This window comes from Felis catus, chromosome F2, assembly GCF_018350175.1.
Source record: "Felis catus isolate Fca126 chromosome F2, F.catus_Fca126_mat1.0, whole genome shotgun sequence".
Lineage (NCBI taxonomy): Eukaryota > Metazoa > Chordata > Mammalia > Carnivora > Felidae > Felis > Felis catus.
Genome location: NC_058385.1, coordinates 82,771,660 through 82,786,784, shown reverse-complemented (window position 1 = coordinate 82,786,784; position 15,125 = coordinate 82,771,660). Strand labels below are relative to the sequence as shown.

The window sequence follows — 15,125 nt, the reverse complement described above, 5'->3', positions numbered from 1 at the left end:
ACCTCCCTTCCTGGCGCTCATTGGCTGCGCCTCCTCGCTCATCCCGCCCCTGGTGTCAGCCCGCCTTCCCAGGAGTGGCTGGCGGACCAACGCGGGGCCCGCCCGCCGGGCAACCTGCGGCTCGGAAGGAGCCTGGGAATAGCGTCTAGCCCCGGACCGGCGCGGGGGGTAGACGCGGACCGTTCGGCTGCAGCCCCCGCCCGCCGAGCCTCTAGGTCGTGTCCATCCTGGGTAAGACAGGAGGGTCAGAGCCGGGCCCCGACGCTCTGGCCACGGCCGGAACCCCAGGCTCGCGGCCCCAGTTTCCGGTCGGCGGAGGCGCTCAGGGGCCCGAGCCCACGGAAGCGGGCTTGGGGGTCGGGGCCGGACAGGAGATGGCGCCGCCTGCGGGTGGCGCGGCGGCGGCCTCGGACCCGGACTCGGCCGCGGTGCTCCTGGCTGTGCACGCCGCGGTGAGGCCGCTGGGCGCGGGGCCGGACGCCGAGGCACAGCTGCGCAGGCTGCAGCTGAGCGCGGACCCCGAGCGGCCCGGGCGTTTCCGGCTGGAGCTGCTGGGCTCGGGACCCGGCGCGGTGAGTGGGGGCGGCGGGGGCGCGGGGCCCTGGGCCAGTCCCCTCCGCTAGACAGCTTTGTGCCCTTGAGCAGTTCTCTTTCCCTTGTTGCCGTTTCCTCGCCTGTAAAGTGGGGGTAAATGCTCCGCTACCTATCTTTATAGAGTTCTGTGAGGGCTTCCTAAGGTGATAGGAGTAAGGGTCTTAGGCACGTGGCCTGTAAATGTTACGTCGTGCTCCTTTGGTCATCATGCAGGGTGTGCTGGCGGGAGGCACTGAGCCCGCACTCTCCCCTTCCTCAGGTCAGTTTGGAGTGGCCCTTGGAGTCAGTTTCCTACACGGTCCGAGGTCCCAGCCAGCATGAGCTGCAGCCCCCGCCAGGAGGGCCTGGGACCCTCAGCCTGCACTTCCTCAACCCTCAGGAAGCTCAGCGGTGGGCAGCTCTAGTCCGAGGTGCCACCATGGAGGGACAGAATGGTTAGTGCTCTGGAGCGAAGACTCCTTTTGGCTGGCCGGGCACTGCGAGTGCTGGGAGAGAACGAAAGTAGCCCAAGCCCCCCAGGCCTGGATGGGGGAAGGAGTGGGGAAAGCTGGGCCCACCGTATCCCCTTTTGGGTCCTGGGAAGGCTCCCAGGAGGGAGAAGGTGGAGAAAAGGAGAACAGGCTGGAAAGCTTGAAAAGCTGGAGCCTGGAGTAGCAGACAGATGTGGAGGCCCAGCAGGCAGGCCCTCAGGGTCTGGGTGAGGAGTGCATCAGGAGCATGGAAATGTACTCAGTGGAGAGTGACAGGTTCAGATTCGAGCTACTGAAGACTGGCTGAGGGGCGCCTGTCGGTTAAGTGTATGACTTCGGCTCAGGTCTGATCTCAACGTCCGTGGGTTCCAGCCCTGCATTGGGCTCTGTGCTGACAGCTCGGAGCCTGGAGCCTGCTTTGGATTTTGTGTCTGTCTGTCTGTCTGTCTGTCTGTCTGTCTCTCTCTCTCTCTCTCTCTCCCTCCCCCTCCCTCCCTCCCCCCCCCCCCCCCCCCCGCGTGCGTGCGCACTTTCTCTTTCTCGCTCTCAAAAACAAACATTAAAAAAAAAAGTAAAAGGCTGGTTGAGACCTCCCTTTGTGTGGGGGTGGTGTAGCAGATAGGGCTGGAGAGAAGGGTGTTTTCAGAGATGCTTAGGAGATGGAATTGGCCGGATTTCATGGCTTTTAAATGGAAGAATTCATGGTTGAGAAAGAAAGCTGGAGAAACAAGGTACTATGGAACTCCTAGACAGAGGACCTACGGGGAAGGGAATGGAGGTGGCTAGGTTCTTACACATCTGTGGGGAGAAGAACCAGGTGGATCTGGCTGGGGTGGGGCTCTGGAGAGGTAAAGACTGGCAGTAGAAAAGTTCAACCCAGGTCACCAGGAGAGAGAAGCAAGAGAGGGTCTGACGGGTAGATAATGCAGCAAGGAAAGGAAAGGAAAGGGCCCGCAGATGTGTCCGAAGATCTGCCAGAGGGAAAAGAAGAAAACCTTACTACGCAACGTAAGAGAGGCCCAGACGACACAGCACTTGCAGAAGGAGAAAGACGTCCTTCGTTCGTTCGTTCATCAGATGTGTACCCTGGCACCCGCTCTGTGCTGAGCATGTTAGGCCTTGGAGACTTAGCAGGAATGAGACTTGGACTTCCTGCCCTCTTGGGACTTGAATTTCCAGAGAGGAGAACATATAACATTGGTAAGCATAGACTTGTGGTGCACACAGCATAGCATACAGGCTTCTGGAATCGCTATGTATACTTGGTACTAGTGTAACCTTGTGCGTCAAAACATTTAAGTTGGAAAACAAGTAAAATTCTGCCAGGTGGTGGAAGAATAGAAGAGAGGAGTTTGCAATTTACGCACATCTTTTTTTTTTTTTTAAGTTTATTTATTTGAGAGAGAGAAAGACAGAATCCCAAGCAGGCTCCACACTGTTAGCACAGAGCCCAACACAGGGATCAAACTCGCGAACCTGTGAGATTGTGTCCTGAGCCGAAATCGAGAGTCAGATGCTTAACCAACAGAGCCACCCAGGTGCCCCGGGAGGGGTTTGCAATTTAAAATTGGGTGGCAGGGAAAGTCTCATTAAGGTGATGGTTGAATGAAACTCGAAGGTCCTCGTGTGATCACACCCACGTGGCCAGGAAGCAGCAGGCACCAAAGTCCCGAGGCAAGTGTGTGTATTGTGTGTGTATGTGTGTGTGATCTTTGGGACTAGGTCAGGGCTGGGCCAGGCCTGGTCCTGGGTGCTCAGGGGTCCTGTTCATCACAGTGGGCAGATAGCTCAGAACACTGAGGGCCTGAGGTCGTCACAGGAGCTGCAGGACAGGTAGGCTGGGCCTCAGGAGGAAGGTAAGGGGAGACACAGGTGCCCCGCCAGGCAGTGGCCCAGGGGGTTTTCTGGGGATGGGAGCAGCCCGAGGTGTTCTGTGCTGGTGGTAGAGCCAGTTGAGAGGAGGGGTGTCCCTGAGGGCACCAAGAGACTACCTGATTGCAGGCCTCCTGGTGAGCAAGAAGGGGCAGGCTTCTGAGGACCTGTTTTGGTTCCGCAGTGAGGCCAAGGGAGCATCCCTGGCTGGCTTAGAGGGCATGTAGAGGCCAAGGGAAGTGGCCTGGCTTCTTTGGAGGAGGGGCATAGGTGAGGCTAGACAGTAGAAGCATGCAGAAGCATTCCAGAGCAAGGAAAAGCCAAGTGCAGCTTCAGCTCTGAGAGGAGTTGGTAGGAACCTTTTAGGGGTTTTTGAGGGCCAGGATTGGGTGGGGGGAGGCCTGGCTTAATGTGTGGCCAAACGCCAGGGAATGGGCTGTGAGCTAGGAGGTGGCAAAAGTCCCGGACACCTGGTCAGCAGAGGCCTGGGTGAGTAACTCGGCTTGGGGGCCGAGTCACAGGAGACCCCAGCCCAGCCCTCATCTTCCCTCCTAGGCAGCCTGCCCCAAGCCCTGGGCCTAGAAATGTGCCCTGTTTCCCCACCCAGTCCCCCTGGAGTGCCCACACTCCGGGCCCCACAACCCAAGGTGGATCTTTGCTGGAGCCCTGGAGACTTGACGGAGAAAGGTAAAGGCAGGTGGCTGGAGGGGGTTGGAAGCAGCAGTCTGTGCTCAGCCCTGATGGCTTTTTGTCTCTCCCTGCAGAAGAGCTGGTGGGGCGCCTGGCCCAAGCCATCGAGGGTGGGGACGAGAAGGGGGCAGCCCAAGCAGCGGCCACCCTGGCCCGACATCATGTGGCTCTGAGTGTCCAGCTCCAGGAGGCCTGCTTCCCTCCTGGCCCCATCAGGTGAGGTCTTCTTTACCCTGCCATCCTAGCCCTCCCGGGTCCCCGTCCTCCCTCCTGACCTATACTCTGGCCCAGGCTACAGGTGACGGTTGAGGACGCCGCGTCCTCTGCCCACGTCTCGCTGCACGTTCACCCCCACTGCACCATTGCGACCCTCCAGGAGCAGGTAAGCATGGGGTCGGGGGGAGCCCTGTGCGGGGCAAGGGGCCTTCGAGTGACGCTGCCTTGATGCTCCGGCCCCAGGTGTTCTCGGAGTTTGGCTTCCCACCAGCTGTGCAGCGCTGGGTCATTGGGCGGCGCCTGTGTGTGCCCGAGCGCAGCCTCGCTTCCTACGGGGTCCAGCGGGATGGGGACCCCGCTTTCCTCTACCTGCTCTCAGCCCCGCGAGAAGCCCCAGGTCAGTCCTTGGTGTGGATGGGATGAGGAGGGGAGGCGCAGCCCGACACGCCCCTGAGCCCCACCTCCTCTTCCACAGGACGCAGCCCTCAGTGTCCCCAGAAGATGGATGGGGAACTAAGTCGCCTGTTTCCTCAGTCACTGGGGCAGCCCAGAGCTCCTCTGCCAGCCACCTCCAGCCTCCCCAGCCCCCTTCAGGTAGGTGAGGGACTGGGCACCCTGGGCCGGGGATTCTCTGGGCACCAGAAGGAAAAGGGTAAGCAGCAACGATTTCCCCACTTCCACAGCCTGGCTGGTCCTGCCCTTCCTGCACGTTCATCAATGCTCCCAGCCGACCCGGCTGTGAGATGTGCAGCACCCAGAAGCCCTGCACTTGGGACCCCCTTCCTGCAGTTTCCACCCCGCTGGCAAAGGTACCAGAGGCTGAGGAAGGGAGGGGGATGGGCAGGGGGATAGGACAAGCAGAATGACTTATCTTTCCCTCACCCCCAGGTCACAAGGAGAGAGGATGGCCCTGTCCCTCCAGGCTCAAGGTCCCTGGACCCCCTCCTAAAACTCTCAGGAGACCTTTGCTGACTGCTTGCTAGGGGTCAAGCCAGGTTTGTGGAGGGGCCACAATCTGGAGTCATTAAAGGCGCTTCTGAGCCAGCTGAGTACCCCTTCCTCGTGCCTTTGTGCGGATCGATCTGCTGGGAGGACGGAGTGTGGGCATCGCCCCCTTGGGACTCAACTTGGCAGAGGCAGGGCCTGGTGGTCAGCTGGTGGGACAACCCAACCAGGCCCAGGTGACTATACTCAGCCTCCAGATCCCAGAGATCCTGGAAACACATGGGGCTGAGATCTCTTCCCAGAACCCAAGGCACACAGAGCCCCCTCCCTAACACCTGGCCATGCCTCCTGTTGTCCACCCGGAAACCCTCAGGCACACCCTCTCCTTGCTTCCACCTGGCTCTTGCCCTTCCCGGTGGCCACCAGTCTTAGGCTATTCCAGCCAGGATGCCCCTCACGTTCCCTCCTGGGGACAAGAAAAGCTCAGAAGCTAGGACCCGAGTGCTGCCACCGCCACCCTCCCCTCGCCCTCACAGCCTACTCCTACTGCTTGCCTCGTTTGTCTGACCCAGACTCACCCCAGCCGCCCTGTGGGTTGCCAGGAGGTGCTGTCCCAGAACACCTCTACCCTGCCCCCTCCAGCTGTCCAGCCAAGAGATCAGCAGCACACTCTGGGTGGCCTCTGCCTAGCTCTGCCTCCTTAGCACTGCTGCCGGCTGCCTCCCTTCCCCACCTCCAGTGCTGCCTGCCACCTCCCAGTCCCCAGCCTGTACACGGCGGTGTCGGTCACACTGCATGGGACAACCCTGACAGCTCGAGAGCAAAGGTCTTAGTCCCAGAGTCCCCTGCAAACGTGTGCTCCCATCACACAATAGCTCAAACATGTGTTGAGAAACTTAATTTATTTCCATGATGGGGGCTGAAGGATCTGGAGCTAGAACCTGGTCTCTTGCCCCTTTCCCTCTTGTCCCAAAGAAAGAGGAGCTTGGCCAAGCGGGCCAGCTGAGGCCTGAACAGGTCCAGGGTGGCTCCTTGGCTTGCGGGCCTGTTCAGGCAAGACGGCAAGCAGACGTTGGGCAGGGTCACTTGGGTGGCCGATACGCCAGCTTCCGGCTCTTCAGGACTGACCACTTATGCCGCTTCATGGCATAGACCAGAGGCAATAGCAAGCCCATCATCATCAACATCTGGGGATGAGGCAGGCTCAGAAGAAGGAGGCAGAAAGGACCCCAGCCCATTTCCCAGCCCCTCTCCCACGCCCGGCCATTTCACCTTGAGCCCCATGCGTTTGCGATGGTCATGCTCTGGCTCGGATGCCCAGCGCAGGAAGGTACACACATCCTTGGCTACCTGGGACATGGTAGCTGGGGTGCCTGAGCCAAGAATAAGTGTTAAGGGCTGCCCTTGGGGGTCCCACCCCAACCTGGTACAGCCCTAGAGCAATCTCCTCCATGCAGCTGAGATGGGGTCCAGACCAAGGCTTCAAAACCAATGGGACCCCCCCCCCTCCCCCCAGCACGCAGGGGCCTGGGCTAGATGGGGTTGCGAAGGCTGCCCGTAAGCTGGCTCGGTGCTGGAGCCAAGAAGAGAGCACGACCTCTTTCTGTGCATGACACAGAAAGCATCCCTGGCAGTGGGAAAAGGAAGACCCGGCTTGTCCGCCCCCAGGGTGGGGGCTGCTCACCATCGTCATACTCCAAGACCTCAGTGTAGATGGGAGGAGCCATGCCGATGGCCTGGCCAGGAAAGTAGGGGTTGAAATAGAGACCTTCTCGCAATGACACACCGGTGGGCGGCTCACAGTAGCCGGTTAGCAGGGAGAAGACGTAGTCCTCACCACCGTGCCTGGGACCAGATCCATGCCTCCTCAGCCCCGGCACAAGGTGGACTTTCCTGCCCCCTCCCCACACCGCCCTGCAGGCAGCCAGCGTACCTAGCTCGCACGATGTAGCTGAGGTCAGGGGGCAGTGCTCCGTTGTTGGCTGCTCGAGCGGCCTCAGGGTTGGGGTAGGGCTTGGGGAAGTAGTCAGACAGCTTCCCTGGCCGCATGAACATCTCCCCATCCTCGTTGGGGCCGTCCTGAACCTCCACCTGCCACCAAGAGCCCCGTCACAGCCCTGCCATCCACCGCAGCCGGAGCCCCAATCCCCGGGGTCCTCCTCATCCCCAGGCCCACACCTCTTCTGCGAGCGCCTTAGCTTCATCTTCTGTGTAGCAGACACCCACCAGGTGGCGGTAGGCCACGTAGTCCATGCTGTGGCAGGAGGAGCACACCTGCTTATACACCTGGAAACCCCTCCGGATACTAAAGAAAGGGATAGGGTTAGGGGCGCCAGGGCCTCCGCCCCACCAGACCGCCCAGAAACCACCCCAGTCAGCCGGCAGCACACCTGGTGTGGTCCAGGGAAGACAGGAAGCCACGGTGGGACCACGGATAGCTGGGGGGGTGCAGCTCCAGGTCACTGGCGCTCACGGCCGAATGCAGAGCCACGGCTAGCCCTGCACCCCCTGCCGCCAGCATGCCCAACGCTGAGAGCATCACTTTCCGGCCCCGGGACAGACCGGCCTTCGACGACAAGGACACTGCCTGCAAGAGCCCCGCTCAGCGCCTGCCAGAACACCACCCGGCCCTACCTGGGGATCTGACTCTCAGCGCCTGCCTCTCCCCACCCATCCACCCGCACCCGCCAGCTCCTGCGGAGCACCACTGCCCACCCCGCTCCAGCCCACCGCCGGCTCCTCGACCGTGATTCGGCCCCGAGGAGGGGGCGCAAGGCATGGTTTTGGATCCGGGGCTGGGGATGAGGTCGATGTAAAGCAAGGGTGCCGGGGCAGGCCAAGGTCACAAGCCGCGGTCCGAGGTCAGGCTGAGGTCACTTCAGGACGCGGGCCGTCTGGAAGGCCGGAGCGGGAGCGGGCCTGGGCGCGCCCCCCGGAGAAAGCCCCCGGCCCCGAGCCGGCAGCGAGCCCGCCCCGCCGCCCCCCACGCTCGGTACCCGGCGCCTCCTCTGGTCGGGGGAGTGGGCGCCCGGTCCTGCTCCCCGGCGCCCCATATCGGCAGGCGGCGGGGGTCCGGCGGGGGCGCCGGGTGGCGGAGGCCGCTCCCTCGCTGCCGGGCCCGCGCCCAGAGCCTCCCCGCCGTGACCTTCAGGGGCTGCGGGGCCACAGGGCGGCCGGGGCCGCGGCCAGCGCTCACCTGTGGCGTCCGCAGCGGGAGCTGGCAGGGCCGCGCGCCGCACAGCAAACTCCGGGCCCGCGCGCCCGGCAGCCCCGCGCCCCGCGGGCCCAGCACCGCCCCGCGAAGCGAAGCCGCCGCCGCCGCCATGTCGGCCCTCTTCAGCGCGGCCGCTGCTCCCGTCGGCCCCTGCGGCGCCACGGGAGCCCAAACGTCGCGAGAGGCTGGGAGGGCAGGGGCGGGCCGGGGCCTGTCCGTCAGGTGGTCGTGGAAACCGGAAGTAGGGTGGGAACCCGTGGTGTCTTCCTGCGGGCGGCACCTGCTGTCTCGGCCTGTCCGTTGCCCGGACGCGGTTCTTCCGGCCTCGGCGGTGCTTAGTCCTTTACGCTCGGGCCCCTCAGTCCGGCGTCCACGGCATCTTCGAGGCCATCGCTCACTTTCGTCCGGCAATATTTCCAGACCTGGCGCGGTGGCCATCCGTGTCGCAGCGCCTACAGACCCCCAGAGCGAAGGGGCGGCCTGCCGGGGCCAATCAGCAAGGTGGGGTGGGGGTCTCGCGGCCCACTGCCGCGGTCTCTTTCGCCCCGGTCAGGGTCCCCACTCCGGTGGAGCGTGAGCAGTGCCGGAAGGCTGGGGTCTCCGGGCTGCTGTCCCCCACCCGGCCCGGCCCACACGCGTGGGTTGTGGTGGCGGTTCTCCAGGCTGAGCAGGGGTTTGACAAGGATTTATTAGGCACTTATTATTACCCAGAAACTGTCAGATGCAGGAGCCGTGACTATGACAGCCAAGGGTCCCTCAAAAAATTACGGTCGGCCTTCATTGAGAATGGAGGAGTAAGGACCTCGGAAAATCTGCATCCCCTTCCCTCTGTAAAAGCAAGGAAAAGACTAGCAGAAGTTGTTGGAGTCAACTTTTTCAGAACTCTGGAAGTTAAAGGAGTGCAGCATCCCGACAGTGTTTATTGAAGAAAACTGAATCTCGGTAAGAACAGTGAGTTTTGCGGTGTTCTGGTTAAGGCTACTCTTCAGCCCAGTGGTAACCTGGAAATTACAGCCCACATTCCTGGTAGAATGGAGCAGGGAGACATAATCCTGTAGAGGGAGCAGAACACCTTCCTTGCAAATAATTGCCATGATTTAACTTGTCTGAGGGCTCCCTGGAAGACCCCTCTTACAAAGCTCACTCAGCTTGCCTAGGGCCAATGGTCTATGCCCTGAGGATGTTTGCCGAAGGCAGTTGCAGGCAAGTTGTAATTTCAAAGCTGCGGGGGGCAATGGATAACAGCTGCACCTGATAATAGAGTAACCAAAAAGCTTAAAAGGAAGAGCTGGGGAATACAGTGTCCACAGGGATGTTCAAAAGCCCTACATATTTCTGGAATATAGAAGGTCACAAACATAAATAGGGTGTGCACAGGCACATGAAAGACCTGAAAAAGCATCAAATGCTTACCTCTGGCTGGCCTTGAGGCTCTGCACAAAGGGAAGTGGAGCCTCAGACAGTTGCAAACAGGGGGCTTTAGTGCTGAAAGGCATATGCCCCAACAAGTACACAGAGCTATTTGGGAAAGACTGGGAAGTTTATGGATTTTAGGCATTTAAGAAAATCTCTGTCCGATCATCAGCTGAGCATAGGAACTTTAGTGGCTACACGTGACATTACAGACTAGACAGAACAAGTTCAGAAAAACCACTACACGAGTTCAACTACTACAAGCAGCAACAACAAAACCTGGCATCTGATTTCTAAAACCACAACATGAAAAATGAAAGGCCTGTAGGACACCAGTAAGCATACCAACCTATGCATAATTCTCAGGAACAGAGAAGAGAAAGGGGCAGAAAGAATATCTGAAAAAATAATGCCTGAAAAGTTCCTAAATTTGATGAAAAGCATGAATCTGCACATCTAGGAAGTTCAGTGAACTCTAAGTAGGATAAACTAAAAAGGATCCATACTTAGACACATCATAAATTGTTGAAAGCCAAAGAAAAAGACTCTTGAGAGCAGCAAAAGAGAAGTGATTCATCACATACAAGTGATCCCCAATAAAATTACCTATTTCACATCAGAAACCATGGAGGTCAAAAGGCAGTAGAATGACATATTCCAAGTGCTGAAAGAGTAAACCTACCAGGGGCACCTGGGAGGCTCAGTTGGTGGCAGTATGTGACTCTTGATCTTGGGATTGAGGGTTGGAGACCCACCCTGGGTGTAGAGTTTACCTAAAAATACAATCTTAAAAAAATAATAAATGTAAATGGATTAAAGTCTCCAATTCCAAGGCAGAGATTGTCATAATGGATTTTATACACACACACACACAACTGTATGGTGTCTGTAAGAAACAACCTTTATTTCTTTTTAATTTAAGAGAGAGTGTGCACATACGCATGCACTGGAGCAGGAGGGGTAGAGAAAGAGGGAGAGAGAGAATCCTGAGCAGGCTCCATGCTGTCAGCATGGAGCTGGACTCGGGGCTCTATCTCATGAACCATGAAATCATGTCCTAGGCTGAAATCAAGAGTTGGATGCTTAACTGACTGAGCCACCCAGGCACCCCTGTAAGAAACAAACTCTATTATTTATTGTTATTATTATTATTATTATTTTAAGTAGGCTTTGTGCCCAGCACAGAGCCCAATGCGGGGCTTGAACTCATGACTGTGAGATCAAGACCTGAGCTGAAATCAAGAGTCAGATGCTTAACCAACTGAGCCACCCAGGCACCCCAAGAAACAAACTTTAGAATCAAAGACACAAGTAGAAAGTAAAAATGTGGAAAAAGATATACCATACCAACAGTAATCAAAAGAGAGCTGGAGTGGCTATACTAATATCAAATAGTATAGACTTTAAGACAAAAATTGATACTAGAATTAAAGAAGGACATTTCATAATGAAAAAAGGACCAACTCCTCAAGAAGACCTAACAATTGTGTTTTTTTAATTTATTTTTTTTAACGTTTATTTATTTTTGAGACAGAGAGAGACAGAGCATGAACGGGGGAGGGGCAGAGAGAGAGGGAGACACAGAATCAGAAACAGGCTCCAGGCTCTGAGCCATCAGCCCAGAGCCCGACGTGGGGCTCGAACTCACGGACCGCGAGATCGTGACCTGAGCTGAAGTCGGACGCTTAACGGACTGCGCCACCCAGGCGCCCCAAGAAGACCTAACAATTGTATAGATATGTTTGCCTAACAGCGCCCCGAAATACACGAAGCAAAAGTTGACAGAATGGAAAGGAGAAGTAGGCAATTTAACAATAATAACTGGAGACTTCAATATTCCACTTTCAGTAATTGATAGAACTAGACAGAAGCTCAGCAAAGAAGAGTTGAAAAACTGAACAATGCCGACTAGACTTAAACATCAATGAACCACTCTTCCAGCAGAAGAGTACATATTCTTCTCAAGTGCATATGAAACATTCTTCAGGACAGACCATATGTTAGAAAATAAAACCAGTCTCACTAATTTTTTAATGTTTATTTATTTTGAGAGAGAGAGAGAGAATGAGCAGGGAAGGGGCAGAGAGGGAGGGAGAGAGAGAATCCCAAGCAGGCTCCCCTATGTCAGCACAGAGCCCGACACAGGACTTCACGTTAGGAAGCCTGAGATTATGACCTGAGCCTAAATCAAGATCAGGCGCTTAACCAACTGAGCTACCCAGTAAATCTAAAAGTAGTAAAATCATACAAAATACGTTTTCTCACCACAACAGAATGAAATTTAAAGTCAATAACAGAAATTTGGGGAATTCATAAATATGTGAAAGTTAGATAACATATTACTTTTAATGTTTTATTTATTTTGGGGGGGGGGTGCGGACAGAGGATCCAAAGAGGGCTCTGCACTGAGAGCAGTGAGCCTGATGTGGGGCTCATACCTACAGACTGTGAGATCATGACCTGAGCCAAAGTCGAATACTCAACCAACTGAGCCACACAAGCTCCCCTAACATATTGCTAAATAGCCAGTTAAAGAAATCACAGGAAAAATTAGAAAATGAGGTGAATAAAAACAAAACATACGGGATGTATCAAAAGCAGTGCTAAGAAGAAAATTTCGAGCTCCAAATTCCACTTCTAGGTGTATGCCCAAGAGAAAACATATGTCCACACAAAAACTTGCTCATGACTGTTGATAGGCACATTGTTCATAACAGCCAAAAAGAGGAAATAATCCAAATGTCCATCAACTGATAAATGGGTAGAATGTGGCATGTCCATTACGTGGAACATTATTTGGCCATAAAAAGGAAGTTGTGACACATATGTATGAGGGCATTCATATTAAAGTGCAGATTAGGCAAATCTGGAATTAGAAAGTAGATTAATGGTGTCAGGGGCTGGAAGGAGAGAAGTAGGGTACAGGTTGCTTTTTGGGGCAAGGACAATGTTGAAAAGGAGCAAGCACAGGCCTTGGAGACCAAGGTGGGGAGTTTGGTTCTATCCTGGGGGCGATGGGCATCCCCTGAAGATGGGCAACCCCCTAGGTTGACCCTGGGTCCAGGCCTGGGCGAGCGTGCTAGGGGAGAAGGTGTATGTGGGGTGGGAGGTGTTCAGGTTGAATACTGTGACTTAGAGGTGACCATCACACATTCAGGAGGCAGAGGTGACACACTGGGGCCTGGCAGGAAGCAGGAGACAGGACCTGAGTGGGGGTATGAAGGCAGCTGGGGCTTGCAGAAGCAGTTTTGGATAATGGTGTCCAGAGCGGTCCCCAAGTTGTCTACATTGGAGCCGCGGGGGGAGCGGGGGTAACCAGGCAAATGGCTTGAGAAGAGCACAGGAAGTCTGGGACACCGAGGTGAGTTGCTAGAGGCGTCCCAGGGCCGAGCAGAGCATCTGCACGGAGCCCGGTTGTGGGGAGGCTGCCGGGTGTTACGTGGGTGGAGGGTGGCCTGCCGGCTGGGGCCTTCACCTCACCTTCCTGTGCTCACCCCACCTCCCAGCACAGGCGATCCTCTAGCCCCTGCGAAAGCTGTCAGGTCTGCCCCCTGGAGCCTCCTTCTGGGCCTCCAGGTCGTCTCCCTCTGATTTCCCTTCATTCAACAAATACAGATGAACATTCTACTGTGTATCTGGCCCTGAGCTGGAAAAGTAGCAGGAGATAAGACAGTGTTCCTGCCACCCCCCCCCCCCCATGACACTTCTGTTCTGGGGCCTAGAAAGCAAGCAAAAAGGAGTATGTACTATTAAGTACTGATTATCAACACAATAGTGAAATACTCCCAAATTCACCCAGCGGACACCCTCCACTCTGAGTCCTCACGTGAGCTGGGCTCAGCAATGGTCCCTCTTGTATTGGTTGGAACTAGATCTGAGTGTCAGAAAACTCCAAATGACAGTGGCTTACACACGGTACAAGTCTGTTTCCCTCTCTAGTAGATGAAGCCCAGTTTAGCAACCCAGGGCTGTGTGAAGCCCAGGGAGTCCCTGCTCCTCTCCATCCATTCTCGACACGGGCTGGACCTCAGGTCCTAGACACAATTCACGTTCCAACCATCAGTTCCACATCCCTGTGGGCAAGAGAAAGGATGGGGCTCAGAGGGCCAGTCTCTCTGGGTGAGGTCTTTGCTTGGTGTTCACCCTGGAAGCTTGTGTTTATCCTGCTGGCCACAGCATAGTCACGTGGCCACACCTCAAAGCACAGGATTCAAAATTGGGCTGTATGACTCCAGAGAACAGATACTGGGTTCAAGGTACAGGCCCTACCACTCCATCAAGTAGAGCGTTTATGTATGACCTATACTCACCGCTATACCCCTGACCTACATTTCCACAGCCTAACATTTCCTAGTTTTAAGAAATGTATTGTACAAGTGACATTGCTGAAAATCGGAATAGAAATTCTGCTTTCCTGACAAACCAACTCTGTCATTCCCATGGTCTCAGAAGTTTTTGTACAAAGAGTTCTGCACAAGTTCAGAATACAGTTGAGATGATCTCTGTGCTTCTGCCCCCACTTGTGTGTTCCCTGATTTAATAGATTTTCATGATTTGTGCTTTAAGTGACTGATCAAGGCCAAAGCCTGGGGAAAAGGCTTGGGAGGGATTCTGGAATCCTTTGGAAGGGATACTAGCTCACAAAGAGAGAGACAACAGACCAAGGCAAAACAGAGGTTTTTGTGCATCTTAGAAGACAGGAGGACTCTTGTCCTGTGACTTATCCGAGCACAGGGTTGACAGAAGCCAGCCTGGGAGGCACGCTGGGAGGCTGGGGGCTGCAAGTCTCTTCCCAGCCCCGGGGGAGGCGGGGCAGAACAGTTTGTTCAACATTGAAGGGACCAGAGGTTCCGGCTGGACTTGGGAACAGTGGGCAAAGACAGGCTGCTGGCCCCAGTGGGGTTTCCAACGCCCATGCTGCACCCCCACCCCCAACAATGCTGGACAAAGAGCACGTGGCCCCCTCAGCAGAGAGCCAGCAGTGACCCACAGAGGGTTGGGTCTGGGGGCTAGAGCTTCCTCCCAGACCCACCGTTCTGGGTGTGACACCGAAGGGCCACGGGTCCTGAGCGGACTCCCCAGGCGGGGCAGCTCTGCCTTCCTTCCACACTGAGGCCGGTAGGAGGCTGACTGGTCTAGCCGCCACATCAGGTGCTGGCAGGGGTGCCTTGGCCCTCGAGGAGTTGCCTCTTGACCTGATGTGACCCTGAAAAGCAACATTTTGCTTTTCTCCCCTCCAGAATGGACACTAGACATTCCAGTTCCTTTCAGAGGTCTCCGTATGTGGCCCGCCCGCTCCTAGGCGATGCCGGGTGGGGCTCTACCGCTCCACCTCGGACCCCCTGCCTCTCACGGGTGGCTGGCCTGGGCCAGTCGGCTCCAGGGAAGCTGGGCGGGGCCACTCCCCATGCCCCAGGGCTTTTCTGCAGGGCTCCAGCTCAAGCCCTTTTGCGCTTTCAACTCCAGCGCTGAAGACAGAGCAGTGTGGTCTCCGGGCACTTCAGATCCCATCAGGCCCCAAGCCATACCCACCACAGCGTTTCCTCCTACCCGGCACCCTGCCTCCCACTGTGATACGCAGGGAGCTCCCATAATGCCCGTGGGGCTGGGGCCAGGGCAGGGTCTACACGTGCCATTTCCAGAGGCCAAGCCCAGTGTGCACCCGAGGCTCTCCTTGGAGGCTGATGTGCCGGCTGGGGCCCTCATTCCTG

The 15,125-nt window shown here is 56.4% G+C and overlaps 2 protein-coding genes across 5 annotated transcripts; one reads left to right on the top strand and one right to left on the bottom strand.

The window, feature by feature from the left end:
- The first annotated feature begins 91 nt into the window (after nucleotides 1-91).
- Nucleotides 92-4,891, top strand: SHARPIN (SHANK associated RH domain interactor). Of its 4 annotated transcripts, XM_045049517.1 has the most exons (10): nucleotides 92-572; nucleotides 854-1,028; nucleotides 2,142-2,264; nucleotides 3,492-3,623; nucleotides 3,701-3,842; nucleotides 3,918-4,008; nucleotides 4,086-4,239; nucleotides 4,318-4,436; nucleotides 4,526-4,651; nucleotides 4,731-4,891. In XM_045049517.1, exons 1-10 carry the CDS (start codon nucleotides 375-377, stop codon nucleotides 4,812-4,814), a joined length of 1,344 nt encoding a protein of 447 aa, XP_044905452.1. In that variant the 5' UTR covers nucleotides 92-374; the 3' UTR covers nucleotides 4,815-4,891. The 4 variants fall into 4 exon arrangements, with proteins under 4 accessions (XP_044905452.1, XP_023104473.1, XP_044905453.1 ...); XM_023248705.2 differs by lacking the exon at nucleotides 2,142-2,264; XM_045049518.1 differs by lacking the exon at nucleotides 3,492-3,623.
- A 779-nt stretch (nucleotides 4,892-5,670) lies between these two features.
- On the bottom strand, nucleotides 5,671-8,160 carry CYC1 (cytochrome c1). Its single transcript, XM_004000215.4, has 7 exons — nucleotides 7,984-8,160; nucleotides 7,178-7,374; nucleotides 6,966-7,092; nucleotides 6,721-6,878; nucleotides 6,472-6,632; nucleotides 6,060-6,160; nucleotides 5,671-5,974 (listed from the first exon to the last, which is right to left on the bottom strand). Exons 1-7 carry the CDS (start codon nucleotides 8,110-8,112, stop codon nucleotides 5,870-5,872), a joined length of 978 nt encoding a protein of 325 aa, XP_004000264.3. The 5' UTR covers nucleotides 8,113-8,160; the 3' UTR covers nucleotides 5,671-5,869.
- Nucleotides 8,161-15,125: the final 6,965 nt, after the last annotated feature.